Genomic DNA, 24,100 nt, shown 5'->3' on the forward strand with positions numbered 1-24,100 from the left:
AGCTTAGGCCTCCTACCCCAGGCCATTTTCCAAATCTGAAATGGCTCTGGGCAGCTGCTATTTTAAATGTCAGGGAAATATACAGGTAACCCATTGGTATGTCATGTTAAGAACAACAAACTATTATAATAAAGGAAAACAGTTTCCAGAATTGGGGAAGAGGGAGTTTCCTTGCAACATTATGGGTACCAGCCTATCAGTGCTGTCTATCATATGCATAGCAGGGAATTCCACAAATTCGTTGTACTTTGAATGAAAAAATACTTCCTTTGCCCACCCTGAATCGATTGCCCATCAGCTTCATTTGGTGCCCTCCAAGATCTAGGATTAATGGGAGAGGAAGAAAATCTATCCACCTTTTCTACCTTGTGAATGATTTTATAAACCTCTATCACGTTCCTCCTTCATTGTCTTTTCCCTTAACTAACCCCCTGCACCCAAACACCTTAGTTTTTCTCGATAGGAAAGACAGACCAACCACTTGATCGCTTTGGTTGCCGTTTTCTGAGCGCTACAATACCATTTTTTGAGATATGGCAACCAGAACTGTACACAGTAGGAAGATGTAAATACCAGGAGACACCCCACAGTTTTTCCAGAGCAAGAAGAAAGTTGAGCCCTCAGATTGTGCACAAAAGAGACTTTGGTCTGCTTAACCTACTGAGTCAGCAAGTTCACACAGACCTGGCCAAATTCCCATGGCCCGCCCAACTCTAGGTAATTAAGGTGTCTGTTGAACAGGTCTGGAATTCATCCCTTGGGACTTATAACATTTGGATAATCATAGAGGATTGCTTAAACATTTAGCATTCCAAGTTTCCCTTTTTTACTGGAGCAACCGGTTAAGAAACTAAGGTTAGGAGCAGAGCTATAAAGATGTTCGAGCTTAGCTCCACAGGAATCTTTGGAAGTATATTTCATTAGGATGCAAGGCACAGAATCTAGTTGGGAGCCAAGCATACCCAAACCAGAGCAGAACGAGTATTACATGTAACGGGTTGTGCAGGGCTGGTTAGTTTAACAAAGGCCAAACATTATTCAGTACAATACCACAACCTTGAGCAGATCACTAAAATCTGTGAACAACCCACGTGTGTTTGTGTGTGTGTGTGTGTGGGGGGGGAGGGCTGACTGTCTGGACTCAACCTGAACTCCGCTAACTGACTGGCTGCTCTGTGCAGAGCTATACATGTGCAAATTCTCTCTCTCCATAATCTGCAATTGGAATTTTTACAGGCAGCCAAGAGGACTTACACCTCTTCCACAGCATCTAGAGGGCTGCCTGGCATTTTATTCAACTCTTTCCTAAGCCAGGGAGAGCAGGGTAGAAATGTAATAAAATAAATAAATAACAAATAAAATATATGTGGTAGTGCATATGTGGGGAAAGAGCCTATCAAGTGTTAGTTTCTGCCCACGTGGGAGTGAGAGAGCTCTGCTGCCATCCATCTTCTGCATTCCTCCTGAATTCTCTCTCTCTCTCTCTCTCTCTCTCTCTCTCTCTCTCTCTCTCTAGCTTGGTGCAGTGGTTAAGACCAGTGGTTTGGAGCGGTGGACTCTGATCTGGAGAACCGGGTTTGATTCCCTGCTCCTCCACATGAGTGGTGGACGCTAATCTGGTGAACTGGATTTGTATCTCCACTCCTACACATGAAGCCAGCTGGGTGACCTTGGGCTAGTCACACTCTCTCAGCCCCACCTACCTCACAGGGTGTCTGTTGTAGGGAGAGGAAGGGAAGATGATTGTCAGCTGGTTTGATTCTTCCTTAAGTGGTAGAGAAAGCCAGCATATAAAAACCAACTCTTCTTCTCTCGGTATCACTGCCACCATCAAGCCAATTACTGGGGCCCGTTTCTCCTGACGACTGGAGCCCAATCACTCTTTGCCACTAGCCACTTACAGGAGCAGCCAATGATGCTGAACCAGCCCTCTGTATTTCTGATCTTGCTGTCAAATGCTCAGCTTCTGAAGTACAATAGCTTCTTTTATAGGGATCCTTTATCTCCAGTTACCACATGGCCAGTGACGGTATACATCAAAGTAATCGCCGGCATTCAAAGGAGAGGCTATAAATTAAGGCCCACCATTTTCAGCTGGAGCTGGACATCTATACAATTACCTTTGTGCTATCTGTTGGTCCATCTTAGCATCAAACCATTTTCCTTCCAGTGTATTCACAGGCGCAACCTTTGTTTATCAGGAGCAAGCTGTCCTAGAGGTTTTGCTGGCGTTATTCAGAATTGGAGCGTCAAAAAGAGATGCCGCAGTCAAACGACACCCAAAATCTCTGCAGGCAGGGGTAACAAGTCGTCAGTGTGTTGATGTGTTACATTGGTGGCCGTGTCACATTTGGCGAACCATTGAACCAAGCATGTGGATTCTCATCGGAACCCTTTCTTCTCTTGTCCTCTGTTCAGCTACAGAAGAGTTGCCCCTTGCCGAGGGGACTCCTTGTTCAAAATATCAAGTGGCCTTCAACCTTTCATGCTACGAGATTGTGAGGCTCCAGCGCTCATTTGTGAGCGCCCAGAGCTGGTGTGAGAGAGGAGGGGGCCATCTGGTCTTTATTGAAAATGAAGAAACCCAAAAGTTCTTGGAGGACCACATCCCTGAGGACGAGGAATGGTGGATCGGGCTAACCTACAGTTCCTCCCTGAACGAAACGACGGAAGGTAGGAAAAAGAGCTCCCTTCTTCTGTGTGGTACTGGGGTGGGGGTTGAAGGGGGGGAGAGAGAACACACAGGACATTTGGGAGGGGCTGTGGCTCAGTGGCAGAGCCTCTGCGTTGCATGCAGAAGGTTCTTGCTTCAATCCCCAGCATCTCCATTTGAAAGGACCAGGGAGTAGGCGATCTGAAAGACCTCTGCCTGAGGCCCTGGAGAGCTGCTGCCAGTCTGAGCAATATGTGTGTGTAAAGTGCTGTCAAGTCGCACCCAACTCATGGCTACCCCTTATGGGGTTTTCAAGGCAAGAGACTAACAGAGGTGGTTTGCCAGTGCCTTCCTCTGTATAGCAACCCTGGACTTCTTTGGTGGTCTCCCATCGAAATACTAACCAGGGCTGACCCTGCTTAGCTTCTGAGATCGGACGAGATCAGGCTAGCCTGGGCCATCCAGGTCAGGGCTCTGAGCAATATAAGGCAGATTAATGTTTTCATGTGACATAAGGGCAGGTTGGGTGTAGTGGTTCATGTGCTGGATTTGGATCTGAGGGAATCTGTTCAAATCCATATTCTGCCATGACATTCACTGGGAATGTGTTTATTTATAACCAACGTATCTCCCCAGCTGAGACTCAAAGTGGCTTAGAACTTCTTTCATCCATTCTTTTATGACAACAATCCTGTGAGGTAGGCCAGGCTGAGAGTTTGTGATGGGCACCAAGGTCACCCGGGGAGGTTCCATGATGAAGGTAGGGATTTGAACCCTGGTCTCCCAGGATCCTAGTCCAACACTCTATACACCAAGGAAGACTGGGCTGTTACTTGCAGGAAGGCAATGGCAAACCACCTCTGCTCACCTCTTGCTTGGAATGCCCCATGGGAGAGATCTCCATGAGTAGGTTGTGACTGGAAGGCACAGGCACCAAGGTCACCCAGTGAGCTCCCATGATAGAGGGAGGGGCTGTGGCTCAGTAGGAGAGCATCTGCTTGGCATGCACAAGGTCCCAGGTTTAATCCCTGGCATCTCCAGTTAAAGGGACTAGGCAAGTAGGTGATGACCCTGGAGAGCCGCTGCCGACCTGAGTAGACATTACTGACTTTGATGGACCAAGGGTCTGATTCAGTACAAGGCAGTATAAGGCAGTATAAGGCAGCTTCATGTGTTCTTCTTATTCTAACATATTAATTCTGTTTAGTCTTCAGAAGTTGGCTTGTATTGGAATTGATTTTGACTCTTGATTACTTTCTGATGAAAGATACACTTTTCAAGTAATCAAGCAAAGGCTTCCGGATCATGAGCTGCAAACCCTTTTCCCTACTAAGGCGTATATATGTTCACCTGCTTTTTTTGGCATTTCTAGCCAGCTAAGCTCTATGGCTCATTATTTTCATAATTTAGTTGATCCAGACCAAAGAAGAGCTTTTTTCTTAGCTCGTATGAATGCCTTTCCATCGAAGGTCCTACTAGGTAGATTTAGTCATATTCCGTATCAGGAGAGACTCTGCACCTGCGTGCAGGATCTCCAGATTCGGTTATGCATATTATATTGGAATGTCGCCTGGGTGAGGGCCCTCGTAATGACTGTCTATTAGATCTGCTTGATACCGAAATAGTCAATAATAAAAGTCGAATGTTATTTGCTCTATTGTCTGATACTGAGCCTGAAACAACTGCTTCGGTTGCAAAAATTTTGGGAACATTATTGAGATGGGGATCCATGAAGCCCGTCTAATATTTTAAGTTGCTGTTGTGATTGCAGTTTATCTAGTGATGGTCAATGATTATGACTATTATTGTTTATTGTATTATATCACAGTCCGGCTGGATGGGCAGATTATTTTAACCTTTTGCTTAATTTCAATAATGTGATATATTTTATATTTATTTGTATTTTATATATTCTGTATATTTCTGAGCCTGATAGGGGCCCTGGTTTGTTCATCTTGGGTTGGTGTGATTTGATTTTGATTGTGAGAATTTGTTAGAGATGTCTTTTGAACTATGCCTATTAAAGGTTAGTGAATGAATGAATGGTGTTTAGCTTTAGCTTCAACAATACTGGTACATGTAAAAAAAAAATCCTTTGCTGTGTGTTAGAGAAGCATTACCCAAGAAAGGAGAGCTTAGGAAGGCCTACACAGTAGGACAGATATTTGGTGGTCCATAACCCATGACTATGCAAATTCTTTGGTGCGCAGGTCCCATGGTTTGGCTGGACACCTCCAACATCACCTACAGCAAGTGGCACCAAGACCCACCCTCGGTCCTCACTTCTGCCTGCGGCTACATCCTGAAGAACTCTGGCTACGAGTGGGGCGTCACAGAAAACTGCAGCCAGGAGTTTGACTTCATCTGCGAATTTGGTAAGAGATCTCAAACCCATTTCCTCACATTTGTGAAAGCATGTTTACATCCTCCTTGAATAGGACCTTGGAAGTAAAAAATGCTGATACCTGGGTGGTGTTCATAGTAAAAGCTTTCCGTTTGATCCTATGGCTGTATTGGAGATGGTTTTTGAATGGGCTTTGGCGGTTTATGTATTTCCGTGAAAGAGCAAAGGATGGAGAAGATGGACTGAATACAGAGAACGTGGTGTAACCTGACCCCTCAGCAACAAAGTTAGGCTAATTGCCTGCTTGCATCTCCCAAGGGACGCATACAAGGCCAGACATTAACATCCCAGCCTGAAAACTCTGCTTTTAAACCCTTCTAGCTTTTTAATTTGTTAAAAAAAATATCCAGCCTGATGAAGAGTTCTGGTGAGCTCAAAAGCTTGCACAATGTCTCGTGCCAATTCGGTCAGTCCTAATTAAAGCAGTTGCATGAATTTTGTTCTTGTTTATGGCTACTGGAATGCCTCACGGTGGGAAGGGAGAAAAATTGCACCAAAGTCCAATTAGAAATGGACGGCAAATGATGTTAAGCCTGTTAGACAGATATAATCTGGAACCTGATCATGTTGCTACGGATACAGAGAGGTTTAAATTGAGCCATTAGGTAATGACAGCATGCTGTTAAGGCAGTGGGCGCACAGGAACTGCTAATCAAGGCTTTGAAAGGAAGCTACCATTAAAAGAATGGAAATGATCAGCTTTAGCCCATGAAAAATTCCCTCCTCCCATCTTGGAAACCTAGGCAGCAGGGTAGCGTGAACACATACAGAGGGAAGACAGCCAGAGTTACCTTCACTCCCATTTGCTGAGGAACAGAAGTAGCAACTCCCATTTTTTTAAATTCCTACACAACCAACTGACCTTGTAAAAATGTTCTCTACTAAACACACATTTATTCATGGAAGGTTTTGTCTTGGATTTGCCACTCTATAGATGCTCATTTCCCCCATCCGAATTCTCAAAACTCTGTATGGAGCTTATTGTTGAGTTTTGAGAATATGAATGGGGAAAAAGTGCATCTAAAGAGTGGCAACTCCAAGGCAAAACCTTCCATGCATAAATGATTAAAAAAGATACAGGGAGCAGCTCCCTTTATGTTTCCTCACTAGGGGGAGGAGCAAAGGAGGAAGCAGGACCTCCATGAGGCTGTGTGAGATGGATGTGCGAGATGTGTGAGATGGATGTGGGTGTCAAACGTTGCCAGGGTATTGTACCGTACAGTTCGAATACATGAAAAGTAGCCTGAGGAACAGGCTCGAACCATCTGCAAACATTCAAACGGTTTGATGAAAAACCAACCTCCATGACCTTGAGCAGGCAGTTGAACTGGTAGGTGTTGCTCAAGCATCCCTATACAAAACCCAAGCAACCAAGCCATAGGTATACAGCTAAAACAATAATTAAAAACGGCTGAGGGGCTAAACCAAGCCTTGCCTTTTTCTCCCTGGCAGCTGGTTCCAAACCAAAATTCCAACCAGGGCAATTTTTTTTCATGTGGTCAGTTGATAACCATATTAATTAGTGAGAAATCAGAAAGTAAATGTGCGTTCTTGACTTTTCTCTCCGGGTAGTGTTCTGGATGTAATGCACACCACCTGAAGACTTTTCCTGGAAGTTATTTGGTCTTTTATAATGTTCATCACGGTGAATGAAAGAGACAGAGAAACTGTAGCCGGAGCAGGGCAGCGTTATGTGGAGAGCGTAGGACTACTATGACGCTTCTTTTAAAAAGTATGCGCACTGCATTTACCCAAGCAGGATTAATCACATTTTATCATGGGTTTAAAATGTAAAACAATCTATTTATGTAATAGATATATTACATATATATATTTTAAAAAGCATCCCTTTTGAAAATGCAGGAACTCTTACAGCAAAGGGGAGTTTAGGCACCATCTTCGATTTGTGGTTTTAAGTTAAGTTTTGATGCGGATTTTATGATTATTGTTAGTATTATTTGTTTATGTGATTGTTGGATTTTGAATTGATCTTATCTGCCCTGAGCCAGCTTGCTGGGGAGGGAGGGCTACAAATGCTCAGACAGACAGACAGATGTTAACTTGTGCAACAAAACAATCAGACTTTTCTCCCAGGCCTGGCTGTGCCAAGAGGGTTGTCATACAACCAGGCCCAGCTACACTATTTCTCCAGGCCCAGTGGCCCCCCAGGAACATTCCCAGTAAGTTAAAAGGCCAATCCACCCTGACAGCGGCCATATATGTTGAAGAAGGAAGAGGTTTCTGATGGCTTTCTCAATAACCGTAGCTGCTTTGGGAGCCAATTTTGTGGGTAAAAATATAGTAAATAATTAAGAGCCTGCTAACTCAGCCAATGATCGTGCCCTTGTTCTTTTAGAGTCAGGCCACAGTATGGCTTGTGACAACTTCAATGCCACGGTGCAGTGCGGATCAGGAGACGTGATTCAGATCGGGGACAGTTTCTACGGGCGGAAAACTCCCCACTACTGCGTGCTGGAGACTCCCTTGGAGTTTGATGTGGAAGAAGAATGTAGCTGGATCAGCGTAAAGGATGAAGTTGCAGGTAATGAATGCATGCAAGCAGTGATCCCCAACATGGTGCCTGCCAGTGCGTTTCTCGGTTTGAAGGATAAAATCTCGGATGGAACAGGAAAAATCCAGGGAGCTTTGGTTATTCTGTATCAACTGGCCGACTCAGCAAAGTGCTGAACAACTCCTGGGAAGATGTGTCACAGCTGGGTACTCTTGGCTTCACGGTAGACTTCCCTCTGCCTCTGGGCTTCAAAACCACTCTGTATAGGATTGCCAGCTCTAGTTTGGGAAATACCTGGAGATTTTAGGGGTGGAGTATGAGGAGGACAGGGTTTGGCAAGGGGAAGGACTTCAATGCCATAGAGTCCAATTGCCAAAGTTCCCCTTTTCTCCTGGGGAACTGATCTCTGTCACCTGGAGATAGGGATCCCAGGTCCCTCTTTGCAACCGGCGGGAGGTTTTTTGGGGCGGAGCCTGAGGAGGGCAGGGTTTGGGGAGGGACTTCAGTGCCATAGAGTCCAATTGCCAAAGCGGCCACTTTCTCCAGGTGAACTGATCTCTATCGGCTGGAGATCAGTTGTAATAGCAGGAGATCTCCAGCCACTACCTGGAGGTTGGCAACCCTAACTCTGTGGCGGCTATTTTGTGCTGGTGCTCGCTACACTTTATCAGTGTTTCGAAAGGTTCAGCAAATGTAGGGAGCCCTGCTTGAGAGCGTCAGCATTGCGCATGGCCTAAAAGGGGTGTATGCAAATCTCGGGGAGGAAATTCCATGGAACAAATTAACAAGTGGATTGGATTTTGTCTTACTTTTCATCCCAAAATTAGCTCCCAAAGCTGGATAAACCAGTGTAGGTGACACTGATGTCCAAAGTGAATGTTACTTGGGGTGGTGATTCTCATCTGGAGCTGGATTCGGGCGGGAAAGAGGGGTACCCCAGTCATTCCAATGTCATTCACTGTCAAATCAAACCTCACAGGGCAATGTCATGGGCTCCAAGCATGTCAAGTGGCAGCCGATGGAACCTTCTTTGGAGACCCTTGTCCGGGTTCGGGAAGCTACCTGTCTATTCAGTACCACTGCATGGAAGGTAAGCAGCACTCACACCACAGGGCCACAGAGAAACATTCTTCAGTGACCTCCACATACAGCTGTAATTAATCGGCCCTTTATAATGTCAGGGCCACCAACAGCCTTCCTTCAATAGTGCACACTGAGCTCAAAAGCAGCGACAGTAAACAGAGGAACTGTGGGTCAGGTGTAGAGCACCTGCTTGGCCTGCCGAGGCAGTAAAAACATGGCTTTTATTTTGGGTTCCTAAAGTTACCAAACAGTGCAAAAAGAGAGCCCTGCCATGGCTGCAGCTGCTTCAGTGCCACCTAAGATAATGTTGTAAAGAACCCGTATGTCCCACATCACCAATTCCCCTCTCCAGTTTGCATGCCCTGGTCCTGTCAACTAGATGTGCTCTGGGACTTTTATGCTCGGAACTTAATTCCCAGGCATGCTGGAGAGGTGTCCAGTTTGTATCAGGATGGCCACATGTTGAGCTGCATACCTGAGCTGAAACCACCTGGGTCACTGAGCATGCTTTATTGTGGGTGAGTGTGCGCGGTGGTGGTTAGCTACCACATGAACACATGAAGCTGCCTTACACTGAATCAGACCCTTGGTCCATCAAAGTCAGTATTGTCTACTCAGACTGGCAACGGCTCTCCAGGGTCTCAGGCAGAGAAAGGTCTTTCACCTCACCTACTTCCTAGTCCCTTTAACTGGAGATGCCGGGGATTGAACCTGGGACCTTCTGCATGCCAAGCAGATGCTCTACCACTGAGCCACGACCCCTCTCCTCAGCCACGGCCCCTCTCCTCACATCTGACAGGTGATTCTTTTTGACACTGCACCCAAAGATGCAGAGCTTCAGGATAGTTGTATCACCAAGCAGGAAGACCTGTGTGGAAAGATCTGCCTGCCCAGCTGGATATAAATTATAACTGTGTTCAGCCACCAGTAAACCAATTTCCTACAGTATATCTACCATTCCCCTTCACTCCCTGTATGTATCTTGGTCTCGTCCCCCCCCGCCCAGTTTTTCAGGGCAGGACCTGCCTATCTTGATTGACGTGAGCTGATTCAGGAGACAGTCGTCCGGAAAGCAGAATATCAACGTACGAAACAGACTTGACTTTTTCACAAGTGCATACTGATGGTGACAATCCTGTTCTGTGGATTGTTTTACAGGCTTGCGGCTGGCTGTGACGGAGAAGAGCTTTGTTTTTGAGAATATCACCATCTCATTGAAATGGCTTCTCTCTCCTTACTCTGGCAACCTCTCGTGCATCATTAGCACCGGAGATGGAAACACAATCGATCCTTACTACCCGCCAACGTAAGCTGAAATTTTTGCAGGCGATCAGGCAAGAAGTTTAAGATCTTGCTCAAATTACATGGGTTTTTGTTGTTGTTGTTTAAACAACCAGCTGTCAAAGATACTTTAAGCAAAGTTTTTCATACACACAGCTGGTTGCTTAAACAGTTGATATAATGAAAATAATTATTTGGGCTAACAGAAGGTAAAGAGGAACTGCACATTTTAATCCTTCTTAAGAAGTGCTCCTATAAGCTCATGCTCTTATTACTTCAGATGCTGATAATTTATACTGATAAAGTCAGTATTGTCTACTCAGACTGGCAGCGGCTCTCCAGGTCTCAGGCAGAGGTCCTTCACATTAACTACTTGCCTAGTCCCTTTAAGTGGAGATGCCGGGGATTGAACCTGGGACCTTCTGCATGCCAAGCAGAAGTTCTTCCACTGAGCCACAGCCCCTCCCCTATTGAATTTATACTCATTTATACCTTATTGAATGTATATTCATAAGCAAACTCAGATCTGGTGCCATAAAATGTGCGGAAAGATCCTTGTTAGTATGCAGTGATTGGTGAAGATCCTTGGAAGCATGCAAAATAGGGTTGCCAACCTCAAGGTACTGGCTGGAGATCTCCTGCTATTACAACTGATCTCCAGCTAATAGAAATCAGTTCACCTGGAGAAAATGGCTGCTTTGGCAATTGGACTCTATGGCATTGAAGTCCCTCCCCTCCCCAAACCCTGTCCTCTTCAGGCTCCCCCCAAAAACCTCCCACCGGTGGTGAAGAGGGCCCTGGCAACCCTAGTGCAAAGGACCCACTGGTCTGGGCTTGTGCTCAGTGTTTCCATATTTCACTGCTCTTGATCGCTCTGCTTATAATACAGTTTTGTCTTGTCAGTTCCTCTAGCAACGTGACCTACAGCTACGCTTCTCCGGGTGAATTTGCCATCTTTGTGGAATGCACAACCAGTGAATGGCATGTGTCGGCCCAAACCCTTATAACCATCCAGGATAAAATGGACGAGCTTATTGTCACCGGTTGCTTCAGCGCTTACGAAGCTGGGAACAGCTCTCATTGCAGAACTCTTTATGAGGAAACGTTATGGATTCAAGTGGCCCTCAATGGAGGTCAGAGCTGTCATTTTCTCCCTGTTCAATAGTAGTTCAAATAAGGCTGTGTTGGTGAGCATAAACTGGCCATCCATTAATAAGAATCCTTGGGAATTTGCCTCTGTAAAAGCTTTCTCAAAAGGGTTGTTTTTAGCTCTTTGTAAATGAAGAGCAAGAGTACATATGACACGGGGGGAAATGAGGACTAGCTCCTTATGTATTTTCTATTTTTTTAAAAAAAAAACTCAAGCTAAACTAAAGCCAGATCAGAGATGTTGCTCATTTAATTCCAGTGGGGTAAAGAGTTTGAGTGCCCTGACCTGGATGGCCCAGGCTAGCCTGATCTTGTCAAATCTCAGAAGCTAAGCAGGGTTGGCCATGGTTGGTATTCGATAGGAGACCACCAAGAAGTCTAGGGTTACTACGCAGAGGCAAGCAATGGTTGACTGCTTCTGAACATCTCTTGCCTTGAAAACCCCATGAGAGATCACCATAGGTTGGCTGCGACTTGACAATGAAAGGGGGGGCGAGTAGCTTGTTCGCCTCAGTAGAGTTGCCAGCTCTGGGTTAGGAAATACCTGGAAATTTTTGGGGCAGAGCCTGAGGAGGGCAGGGTTTGGAGAGGGGAGGGACTTCAATGCCATAGAGTCTACCTTCCAAAGCAGCCATTTTCTCCAAGGGAACTGATCTCTATCAGTTGTAATCGCAGGAGATCTCCAGGCAGCTAGTACCTGGAGGTTGGCAACCCTACCCCTCAGGTGGGTGGCTTGCTAAAATTCCCCAAGCTATACCAGAGAGTATGGGAAACTGTTCTAATGATACAATTGACATATTATGTGATATATATATAAATCCCTGAAGCTGCTTTTCTTACCAGACTGGAACAGATACTTGAATATTAGCATGTATCTAACTATGCAGTTCATCCAACTGATTGGCATTTCCACTTGCAGGAGAGGGGTTAATGATTTCTGCAGATTCCCGTTCCCCCATTGCTGACCCTCATTTTGCCATCTATGCTCCTACTGTGGGTCCACTTACCCTTGCAGACAAAATCTGGGGGTGGGATCCATGGGCTGCTGCAGGAAGTGGAAGCAAGAGAGCGCTCCTTCTCCCCTCTCACTGCAGCCCCCCACTTTGATCCTCTTTTCGCATCTCCCAAACTGCTCCTTCTTTAAAAAGAAAGCCCACTTTGGGAAATACCATTGGTTGATTACACTACTTGTTTTTAAAATGGAAAGAGAGGGTGGGAAAAGGGTTGCCAGCCTCCAGGTGGGGGCTCGAGATCTCCCAGAGTGAGAGCTGATCTCCAGACTACATAGATTGCTTAATTATTCATTATTTATTTCTTTAAGACATTTATTCCACTTCTCCTGGAGGAAATGACTGCTTTGGGAGGTGGACTGTATGGCATTAAACCCTGCCAAGGTCCCTCCTCTCCCTAAACCCCACCCACCCAAGCTCCATCCTCAAATCTCCAGGTATTTCTGAACCCGGAGTTGGCAACCCTAAGTGGGAATGATAGAGGTTTCCCACATAACAATGACAAATTAGACTTCACTTTTATAGTGAACGGATACAGAACTGTACCCTATGCAAAGCTATTTTGGAAATCTTCTACTTTTCAGGTAGCGGGGTGACTTACACCATGGTAGCGGATAATAAAACACTGACCGAGTCCAGTGTCAAGGCAGGAACCATTCCTCACAATCTGACCTTGGATGCAACATCTCAACAGCTGCTTGGCCCGGGGGTACATCACCTCGAAATCTTTGCCTCCAGTAACACCACTGAAGCAGACATTTCAGAAGGCCTTACCATCCATTTGGTTGAGCCAATCACTGGTCTTCAAGCCATGCTAACCTCCAACTCCGTGAAGTTAGGAGAAGATCTGGAGATAAAGGTCTCTGCACCTCATGGGGAACCCGAAAAGCTGAGGTTCGAGGTGATTGGATCGAATGAAACCTTCTCCCACTTGAAGGATGGTCCTGAAGGAGAAAACAAAACCTACAAGATCCCAGTGAAATTTGAAGGTACTGCCGTATCAAAGGACATACACATAAATGACTTGAATAACCATGTTTACATGTAGAAATAGAAGTGATGCCTGCGTGATGTAGTGGTTAAGAGCGGCAGACTCTAATCTGGAGAACAGGGTTTGATTCCCTGCTCCTCCACGTAAGCAGTGGACTCTAATCTGGTGAACCAGGTTTGTTTCCCCACTTCTCCACAAGAAGCCCGCTGGGTGACATTGGGCCAGTCACAGTCCTCTCTCAATTCTCTCAGCCCCACCTAACTCACAAGGTGTCTAATGTGGGGAGAGAAAGGGAAGGTGATTGTAGGCCGCTTTGAGACTCCTTAAAGGTAGAGAAAAAGTGGGGTATAAAAACCAACTCTTCTTCTTTACCATTCTGAAGAATGTTACAAGGGTTGTGTAAAGCTCAGTATGTGTCAAAAATGCTTGGAAATCATGTGTGAATGCTAGCCGGATTGAGCTTTTGCTATTGGCTCTTAGATTTGCCTGTTGGGCCCCACTAGAGCACATAGTAAGACTCTGCCATCTGATCTACTAAATCAGGGGCAGCAGGCCCCTTTGGATTCTGGCATAGGGTGATGAGAACAGCTGCAAAATAGCTGACACAGGAGGCAGAGCCAACCACAAAGCGGATACCCCAGAAGGCAAAACCAGCTGCAAAATGTCAGGGAGTGAGGTTATCCATAACTAACTCTTCAACATCTCAGGCAAAAGCCCTGTTTAACAGAATGTCTTTTTAAACAAACATATTGTTAAAAAAAAAATTCTTGCATGCACCTTCGGTCACACATTGAAGACCCTTGTGCTGTGATGTCAGCTGCTGCCTAAGCAACTTTTTAAAAGATCGCCACAGCATATTTGGTAGTCAGATCACTGAAAAGTAACGTTTGAAGGCTCCTCATCTTGGAGAACCACTCGTGATCTCCACCAGACTGAACAACCCTATGCTATTTTATTGCAACGTCGATTTATTGAAGATTCTTATGCAGGCTCCCAAACCAAGCCCCAGATCATCTGCATACGGGCAGCTATGGGTTGATTTTTGTAGTGTGCAAATTCAGTACCCAGGGGCCAAGTCTGCACGTGGCAAGCAGCCAAATTATTTGTGAAACGCTTGTTCTTCAGCCCTGTCCATTTCATGACCAATTGAAGTTCCTTTAATTTGTGGAAGGAAGGTGGGGGAGTGTTATGTATGCAGCCAGAACCAAGGCTGGTGTTGAGCTTGAAGTTTTCTCCAGGCTCCTTCGACTCTGTTTGGCATATAAATCGGGGTGTTGTGCGCTTACAGTTCAGCTCAGTAGAGTTCCAGTTCAGTTCACTTCTTGGTTGTTAATAAAGTGGTTGTTGTTGGAACTCCATCTCTGGCCTCGTGTATCACCCATGCATATATAACAGGGAGTATTTATTTAAAGGGATGGTAAACCACAAATAGCCCTGACCTGGATGACCCAGGCTAGCCTGATCTCGTCAGATCTCAGAAGCTAAGCAGGGTCAGCCCTGGTTAGTATTTGGATGGGAGACCACCAAGGAATAGCAGGGTTGCTATGCAGAGGAAGGCACTGGAAAACCACCTCTGTTAGTCCCTTGCCATGAAACCCCAAAAAGGGGTCGCCATAAGTCAGCTGCGACTTGATGGCACTTTACACACACACATATTGTAGACAACATTTTTAAGGAGCCCCGTGGCGCAGAGTGTTAAGCTTCAGTGCTGCAGTCAAAAGCTCTGCTTGCAACCTGAGTTCGATCCCGACGGAAGTCGGTTTCAGGTAGCCGTCTCAAGGTCGACTCAGCCTTCCATCCTTCCGAGGTCGGTGAAATGAGGACCCAGCTTGCTGGGGGTAAAGGGAAGATGACTGGGGAGGGCACTGGCAAACCACCCCGCAAACAAAGTCTGCCTAGAAAACATCAGGATGTGACGTCACCCCATGGGTCAGGAATGACCCGGTGCTTGCACGGGGGACCTTTACCTTTACCTTTTAAACCACAATTGGTTTGAAAACACTCTGTGTATCTTTATCCATATTTAACTTCAGTAATGTGTTCATTGTAGGTGCTTTTCTAGTCAAGGTGATTGCCGCGAATGCCTTCTCGAATATGAGCGTCGATGTAGGAACAGTCACTGTCTCATCCAACAGCTCTGGTAATGAAAGTAATAACAGCATTCCCGTTTTAGATGTTCCTTTTAATGGCCATCATGGTTGGGTGCTTTCCTGCAGTTCGGTCACTGCTTTTATCTGCTGCTTTTCTTTACATTCAAATTATTTTTGGGTTTTTAGCTCTTCGCATTGTGACGATGTCTCGAGGATATTCTGAGCTGCCTTGGGCGTTTTTACAGGTTGAACATCCAACAGATATCTTCAACAAGCACATCAATAAAGGAGTTCTTGGCAATGCTGATTAATTATGTGAAAAGGAAACAGATTTTTGAAAATAAGCATTTTAATTTAGATGTTCATTTTTTCTCATATACAGTGAGGGAAAAAAGTATTTGATCCCCTGCTGAATTTGCCCGTTTGCCCTCTGACGAAGAAATGACCAGTCCATAATTTTAATGGTAGGTCTATTGTAGCTGTGAGAGACAGAATAACAACAGGAAAAACCCCAGAAACCCAGAAGACAAAAGTCAGAGACTGATGTGCATTATAATGAGTGAAATAAGTATTGGATCTCCTATCAACCTGCCAGATTAGGGTTAGGGTTGTCACCTTCTCACCAAGCTGCTTGGCAATAGTCTTGTAGCCCAGTCCAGCCTTGTGCAGGTCTACAATCTTGTCCCTGACATCCTTGGACAGCTCTTTGGTCTTGGTCATGGTGACTAGTTTGGAATCTGATGGATGGATTGCTTCTGTCGACAGCAGAACCCTAACCCTAACCCTAACCTGGCTGGTTGATAAGGGATCAAATACTTATTTCACTCATTATATTGCACATCAATCTCTGGCGTTTGTCTTCTGGGTTTCTGGGGGTTTTCCTGTTGTTATTCTGTCTCTCACAGCTACAATAAACCTACCATTAAAATTATGGACTGGTCATTTCTTCGTCAGAGGGCAAATGGGCAAATTTAGCAGGGGATCAAATACTTTTTCCCCTCACTGTATAAGAAAAAATGAACATCTAAATGCTTATTTTCAATATACATATCTATATATATAGCTTCTCTCCATTGCTAAGCAGTGGGAGCTTTCAGGAGTACTAGTGCAGGATTTAATTTTGTTTGGATGAGCATTGGAGTCTTCTGATATCTAATTTCTAATTAAAAATATATATAGAAAATACAGGATTACCAATAGTGGAAGCAAACCAGCACTGCCACATCAGGCAGATCCCAAGAAATTAACTTGTGCGGTCTTTCAAGTCTGCAACTCCCGTTTCAGTGAACTCCAGCAAGAAACTTCCAACTATCTGTCTAGTGCTATCTCATTCTAAAGGCAAATTCCTCCAGAACTACATTTTGCTGTTTTTCTGCTCTCTCCTCTTAGCTACAGGGCCAAAACCTTTTACAAGATGGGGAGGGCAATGGGCCACTGAATTCTGTCCCCTTCCTCCCCAAATGCAGCCCTAAATCTTATGAGAGCCCCTTCCATTCATGACTCAAGGAAATCAGTCATGATTCACATAGGAAAATGAACCAGTATATTTTATACAGTCACCACTAAAAACTCAGATTTATTCTTTGTGTTAAAACAGAACCTCTTGACGACAAACAGAAAACCAACATCGGTGACAAAATAAGAACTGTGAGTATTGGCAAGACTTTGACAAGACAGAGAGGGGGGAAAGAAAGAAGACAGCCGAGAAGGTCCTCTTGAAACTGTTTTGTAGGAATTAACTGGCTATATAGATTAACATAGGAGGGAAGGCAGCATGGTATAGCCCAATCTCATCAGATCTCGGAAGCTAAGCAGGGTCAGCCCTGGTTAGTATTTGGATGGGAGACCACCAAGGAATACCAGGGTTGCTGTGCAGAGGAAGGCACTGGCAAACCACCTGTGTTAGTCTCGTGCCATGAAAACCCCATAAAGGGTTGTTGCAAGTCGGCTGTGACTTGACAGCACTTTACACACACACACACACAGAGTTATCATGCAGCACAGTGGGGTTTAGGTCTAAGAGGCCTAGTTTTAGAACGCTGTTTATTGGTGAATTAGTTGGATGGCATATAGAAACAGACATATCCCTACTTATCGGTGTCTCAGAGGTCACTTCTGGAAGGGCTAAACGGAGCTAGAGAGAGTTACTGCTCTACCCATCTCCCCTTAACAGGCTTAGCCGTCAGAGAGAACTTGGTATCCTCTGTGCAGTGTGTGAACATAACCTCCGCATCTCCCGTGGTATGGTTCTGTGGCAGACTCGCAAGGGTTCCTCAACACATGTCGATGGGCAAAGGGATCCCTGAAGCAAGAGAAACAAAAGGAAAACCACTGTAGATGAGATGCCTCCATTCACATCTCCAAATGCTACTTTTCTTTCTGGTTTAGGATAGCAACTGGAAAAAGCGAATGTACATTAAGCCCAGTCGCCACGCTGGCATCTTTGCAACGGTTATTCTTGGCTGGCCTGAAGGCAGCAACACCTCTTTCTACTCATGGTCTTGTGGTACGTGTTTAAGTCAGTGGTCCCCAAAGTGGTGCTCAAGGGCATCATGGTGCCTGCCAGTGTGTTTTCCGGTGCCCATTTGCTTCTTCCCCAAAGCATCTCTTCCCCCAAACAGGCAGCTAATCCCAATGTTCCTCTGGGCAGAACTTGCTTCAGGAGGCATCACTTTGTGTCTGCAGGGAGTCCCCATTTGGAAACAGCTGCTTATACCATAGGGGGATGTTTGGCTTGGAATCTTCCAACATTTTGTCACGCCCTTCCAGCACTTTGATTTGGCACCAGCCTCCCATGGAGGTCATGTTGTGATTGGTATTCTAATGGGAGGGGAGGGAAGGCAGCATGGTAGATCTTATCAGATCATGGAAGCTAAGCAGGGTTGGTTATTGGATGGGAGACCACCAAGGAAGACTCTGCAGAGGAAGGCAATGGCATACAACCTCTGCTTCACACTTGCCTTGAAAGCCCATTGCTGGGGTCACCGTAAGTCAGCTGTGACTTGATGTCACATATTCCCATGGGAACCATTTTATGGTGGTGCCCACAACTAGGTTGAATCCCATCTAAACTGATTGCTGGAAGGGTGAGGGAATGCTAACGCTTCCATTGGAAAAAAAAAACCTTCGCAGGGTACTGCTGGCCTGAGTGGACGGAATGCGTTCAACTGCGATCCATCCTCATTGACCAAAGAGAGATTCGGATCCCGCCCGCCTGCTTGCCTCCTGCCAGCTCGGCAGTGACTGTGAAAGTTACAGTTCAAACCCCAGAGAAGGAAACCAAGCAGGATGAGCAGTGCCTTTACTTGACAGCAAAACAAGAGCTGAGCCTCCAAATCAGGTGAGCTGTGATTTCGTTCTTCTTCTCGTTCTGTGGTTCTGAGAGTGTCAGATGATGAAGCTGAGGTGCTTGCTAGGAAGGAAGGTGAGCAACATCCTGGTCCCACTTTATGGATTGGGTCAGAAAATGGAATACGAGCACAAGAACGGAAGAGGTGCCCCGCTGGTTCAGACCAGTGGTCCACCAAGTCCAGGGGTCCCCGAAGTAGTGCCCATGGGAGCCATGATGCCCACCAACACATTTTCTGGTGCCCCCAAGTGTTTTGCGGAGGTGGGTGGGGCCAGTTAGGGCTTTTGCCCAGCAAGGCTTCTGATTGACTACTGGAGATTTGATTGGGTGTGCAAATTTTTTTTAATGTTGCATTGGCAGCAGCTGCCCCCACAGCACAAGGATCTGCACTATTAAACTGAATCATAGAATCATAGAGTTGGAAGGGATCACCAGGGTCATCTAGTCAAACCCCCTGCACAATGCAGGAAATTCACAACTACCTCCCCCACACACACACACCCCAGCGACCCCTACTCCATGCCCAGAAGATGCCCAAGATGCCCTCCCTCTCATCATCTGCTTAAGGTCACAGAATCAGCATTGCTGACAGATGGTTACCCTGCGAAGTTAAGCTTAAGATGTTAAGCTGTGGCAATCATTTTGTGGCTGGCTCCGCCTCCTGTGGCAGCCATTTTGTGGCTGCACCCAGCATGCTATGTCGGAGTTCCAAATGTGCCCGCAGACTCAAAAAGGTTGAGGACCCGACCTAGTCTATCATCCTGCTTCACATAGTGGTCAACCAGCTCTCTTGGAGAGCATAGAGGCCCAGGCCTTCCACATGATGTTGCCTCCAAGCACTGGTGTTCAGAGGTTTACTGCCTCTGAATGTGGAGGTTGCCTTTAATCACCATAGCTAGTAGCCACCTATGGACACTGCTTTGCATGCAGAATGTTCTGGGTTCAATTCCCAGCCTCTCCGGTTAAAAGGACCACGTAGTAGTTGATATGAAAGTTCTCTGCCTGAAACCCTGGAGAGCTGCTGCCAGTCTGAGTGGTTGATGGACCAGGGGTCTGATTCAATATAAAGCAGCTTCATGGGTGTGTATGTGTGTTTATGAGTGTGTGTCCACTCAATGTATAATTTTATAAACCTCCGTCATGTCTCCTCTTAACTGCCTTCTGTCCAAATTGAACATTCCCAGACTCTTCAGCCTTTCGTTATAGTAAAAGTGCTCCAAACCCTTCATCTTCTTGGTTGCCCTCATCTGCAGTTCCTCCAGCTCTGCCATATCCTTTCTGAGATACGGCGACCAGAATTAGGGGTGTGCATTCAGAAGTTACAGTAGGGGAAAGATTATTTGCCTTGTTTGTTGGCCTGGGTGTGAAACAGGATGGCAGGCTGGATGGACCACTGTCCTGATCTGTCAGGGCTCTTCTTACGTTCTTAAAAAGGATTTCTCCAATGAAATTTGAAGATCCCAACTCTGGCAATCATGGAAGTGTCTCATGGAAGTGTCTCTGGCAACTGAGGAAGTGTCTCTCACGAAACGGCTTGATGTGCCTCTGGAGGAGAGTGTCCGTCTTGTTGACGACAATTGGACTTTCCATATCAGACTGATTTGTGCCATTGATGAGACCTTATGTGGTACTCTCTATAGGCGTTGAGCCATTGGTGGATATATGTGTTTTAAGATTGTATAAACATTTCATGCTATAACAAAAAATATTGTGTAACAATTTGATAAGTCTTTACATTATATTTAGTCATAGATAGGGAGGATAGATAGATACGTGCACTGTTGTGGAGTCATGTGGGTGTTTTTGTTTTGCATTCCATACTAGATTGTTGATTTGTATGACCATTAAAATTGGTATACATTTATATGAGATAGACTGGCTGTACTATGCGAGTTGCCTGGTGAATGTACTGTGCATAGTAAGGTGTTGTTTTAAGATTGTATAAAATCATGGAGTAAGAGCATTAATGATACCCTTCACCTTAGAAAGGATTTGGCAGGGGATCATGCTTTCCTTTTTGCATGTCTTTGTGTTAGCTAATTATACTTCCTTATTCCTCCTAGCTGCAATACGAACTGCAAGCCAGTGAATATTTCAGAAGATGTCATGCTTAGAGTCTCTGCAGAGGCCGACTCAAAAGACACTGTTTACAAGTGGTACCTCGACAATAAATTCCGCAGAAAGGTGAGCCCATTGACCACACCAGAAATGCTGTAGGCATGCACACACATGCTCTGAGAAGCAATTCCTAACCTGGTGCCGGGCTACACTAGAGTTCCGTCAGAGAACCAATCATGTGCCACAAGAAATAAATACATAGCTGGAGGGTCCCGTGAGGTCAAAGTCTCTATCCACAGAGGAGCCTGGCTCAGTGTCTCTGTATGATTTATGCTCTGGTCTTTTCTTCTTCCAGTCAGTCGTCTAGGGTCAAGTAATTAAGCCATGCAACTGAATCATTCAAGTGCTCCTCTGTACAAAGACACCGCAGAATCGCCAAGCCTGAAATGAGGCTGCCTGTTGTGGCTCTGCTTGAGTCACTGCTTTGCCTTTTTCAGAAACCATGCACAAAACAGTGACTTATGCAAAAATCGTTTGAGGGGGTTGCTCTCAAAGGACAGTTATTTTGCTTCTTATGCATTTTAAAAGTGCATCTTTTGGAGCGCAAGGATGAAACACTCACAACATTCATGCAGAAGAGAAAGGTACCTCATCCATCAGAAGTCCCGTTGCTTGAAAATATGCTTTTGGTCCAGGGATGGGGGGTAGTTTCAATGTCACTCCAAACAATGTCAGGAGACAAAAATTCTGCATCAAATAGTCGTAGATTGAACAGCTGCATCGATCCAATTTATTTAATCTACACATTTTCCCAACCATTTGAGACAGAAGGGTACCATTTAAGGCCATGCACTGGCAGACTTACCAGAAACTGGTTCTACTTTTTCTTTTCTTAATTAAGAGAGGTGAGGCCAGCCTTGGGTGAAATGCCTTGCCAATCTAGTACAGAGATCAAAAGGAAAGATTCCTCAGAAGACCCAAGGGGAAGTTTACCCAAACACTTCTGCTGTTGTAATCCAAGTTCTTTCCTCTTGTGTTTGATTGTCCCAGCCCAACCTTCTCCCATCGGGCTGTCACTTGAGTGGCTTCCGGCAGAGTAATCTCACATTGCTTCAGAGCAATACGACAGTGTTGGTGTTGAACAGCTCCTTTCTGCAAACACGAAGAGAAGCCTTTAGAATTAAAGTTACAGGTATGAGCACCAGCATTTGGACAATGCCTATAAGATATCGGTAATGCCAGTCGCCACTTTGGGGTCAGGAAGGAATTTTCCTCCAGGCCAGATTGGCCAAGGATCCTGGAAGTTTTTTGCCTTCCTCTGGGCATAGAGCAGGGGTCACTTGGGGAGTGGGGGTTAGTTGTGAATTTCCTGCGTTGTGCAGGGGGTTGGACTAGATCAGGGCTTCTTAAACTTTTTCCACTCACAACCCCTTTTCAGCCAAGAAATTTTTATGCGACCCCGGGTATATAGGTATATAAAATAGGTATACAAATCAAACATTTACTGATAATAAATCATAAAGAAATTTATTTTAAAACAATTCTTTGCTATACATATAATTTTACCATTTATTAAAGAAGAAAGCAAATTTGCATACTAATTTGCATAGTGTTGCCAAATTTTTCACAACCCCCACATTCAGTTGACCGACCCCATGTGGGGTCGTGACCCACAGCTTAAGAATCTTTGGACTAGATGACCCTTGAGGTTCCTTCCAGCTCTGTGTTTCTGAATAAAGCAGGGGTTCCCTTCTGGCTTCTGTAGCAAAAAGCTTCTAGCTTGTCCAGCGAGGAAATGTAAGAACATAAGAAGAACTCTGCTGAAGCAGACCAGTGGTCCCTCGAGTCCAGCATCTATAACACATTGGCCAATCGTTGCCCTGGGGGATTAACAAACGAGTGTTATCAAAATCATTCTAAAGCGTACTGATTCAACATTATCAAATCAGAAAAACGGCCCACCCACCAAAGAAATATAAGTCAGGCACGGATCTTCATCAGTGCCATATTCAATAATTCAAAATGATGCATTGAGAGAGCATCTGGGAATCCTTCCCAGCCCAACCCATCAGCCAGCTTGTTTCAATGGTCTGCCATAAGAATCGTGGGATAGGAATGGGAACATGTCATGCTGCTGTAGAATAAACTATGCTTTTAGCAGGTGCCCAAGTAATTAATCCAGAACACCTGCTTTGCATGCAGGTCTCAGGTTCAATCCCTGGTATCTCCAGTTAAAAGGATACGGTAGGAATGATAGTTTTGCAGGGTGGCCGTGTTGGTCTGCAGTAGACCTAGATTCGAGTCCAGTATCACCTTAGAGACCAACAAGATTTGGGGGGTATAAGCTTTTGAGAGTCCTTTAGTCAGATAATTCAGGTAGGAATTCTGTGAAAGACCTCCACCAAGACCCTGGAGAGCCATTGCCAGAAAGAGTAGACAAGACTGACCCCGATAAACCAAGGGTTTGATTCAATGGAGAGAGTGGACAGGGAGAAGTTTTTCTCCCTCTCCCATAATATTAGAACACGGGGTCATCTGCTAAAGCTGGAGAGTGAGAGATTCAAAACAGATAAAAGGAAGTATTTTTTCACACAACGCATAGTTAAATTGTGGAACTCCCTGCCCCAGGATGTGGTGATGGCTGCCAGCTTGGAGGGCTTTAAGAGGGGAGTGGACATATTCATGGAGGAGAGGGGTATTCATGGCTGTTAGTTAGAATGGATACTAGTCATGCTGCATACTTATTCTCTCTAGTAACAGAGGAGCATGCCTATTATTTTGGGTGCGGTGGAACACAGGCAGGATGGTGCTGCTGCACTCGTCTTGTTTATGGCTTCCTAGAGGCACCTGGTTGGCCACTGTGTGAACAGACTGCTGGACTTGATGGGCCTTGGTCTGATCCAGCAGGGCCTTTCTTATGTTCTTATTAATAGAAGGCAGCTTAATGTGTTCACATGACCTTGTCTTTAGCTTCTTCTTTCTAAACTTTCCAGCAACGAGTGAGCACAAATACGGTGAAGCAACTTACATCGTGAGCACTGTGCCTCCCCCTGTAGTCCCAGTATGTACTGTCTCCCCGAAGCAAGGATCGGTGCTAACCCTCTTCTCCATCTCCTGCCGCTCTCCCTGCCTGGAGGACCAGTGTGTCCCAGTGGACAGCTCCCCACTGACATACTGTTTCTACCTTGAGCCAAGTAAGTGATGGTTTGTTACCTTGGCAGTTTGGTCGTGATACTCACACAGCAGCTCGAGAGCTACCTGTAGCTCTTTGACATTCCATTTGTGGCTTTTTGGAGCATGGTTCCCCAATTTGGCGCTGGCTCCATATTTCAGGAAAGACCCTTGCCTGGTGGGGTTTGTGGTTCTCACCTTGAAACATCTGCTGCCAGAGGAATGGGTAAGCTGCGAGCCTCCCTAAGGGGCAGGCCTCTCGCTAGGGATGGAAGTAAATGTGGCTCTTTTACTTGGTGGTAATGGTGAATGTAGAGAGCCAGTGTGGTGTAGTGGTTAAGGTGTTGGA

The 24,100-nt window shown here is 45.5% G+C and overlaps 1 protein-coding gene across 1 annotated transcript in view; it reads left to right on the forward strand.

Moving 5' to 3' along the window:
- The first annotated feature begins 876 nt into the window (after positions 1-876).
- The window catches only part of LOC130488714 (polycystic kidney disease protein 1-like 2), a 64,544-nt gene continuing 41,320 nt past the window's right edge, over positions 877-24,100 (forward strand). The window contains exons 1-15 of the mRNA XM_056862353.1: positions 877-910; positions 2,419-2,673; positions 4,864-5,028; positions 7,414-7,599; positions 8,549-8,659; positions 9,811-9,958; positions 10,837-11,066; positions 12,677-13,081; positions 15,134-15,223; positions 16,771-16,820; positions 17,562-17,679; positions 18,306-18,513; positions 20,586-20,706; positions 21,631-21,772; positions 23,574-23,774. Coding sequence (XP_056718331.1) covers positions 877-910; positions 2,419-2,673; positions 4,864-5,028; positions 7,414-7,599; positions 8,549-8,659; positions 9,811-9,958; positions 10,837-11,066; positions 12,677-13,081; positions 15,134-15,223; positions 16,771-16,820; positions 17,562-17,679; positions 18,306-18,513; positions 20,586-20,706; positions 21,631-21,772; positions 23,574-23,774 — 2,464 coding nt within the window. The remainder of the gene's footprint in view (positions 911-2,418; positions 2,674-4,863; positions 5,029-7,413; positions 7,600-8,548; positions 8,660-9,810; positions 9,959-10,836; positions 11,067-12,676; positions 13,082-15,133; positions 15,224-16,770; positions 16,821-17,561; positions 17,680-18,305; positions 18,514-20,585; positions 20,707-21,630; positions 21,773-23,573; positions 23,775-24,100) is intronic.

This window comes from Euleptes europaea, chromosome 17 (assembly GCF_029931775.1).
Source record: "Euleptes europaea isolate rEulEur1 chromosome 17, rEulEur1.hap1, whole genome shotgun sequence".
Lineage (NCBI taxonomy): Eukaryota > Metazoa > Chordata > Lepidosauria > Squamata > Sphaerodactylidae > Euleptes > Euleptes europaea.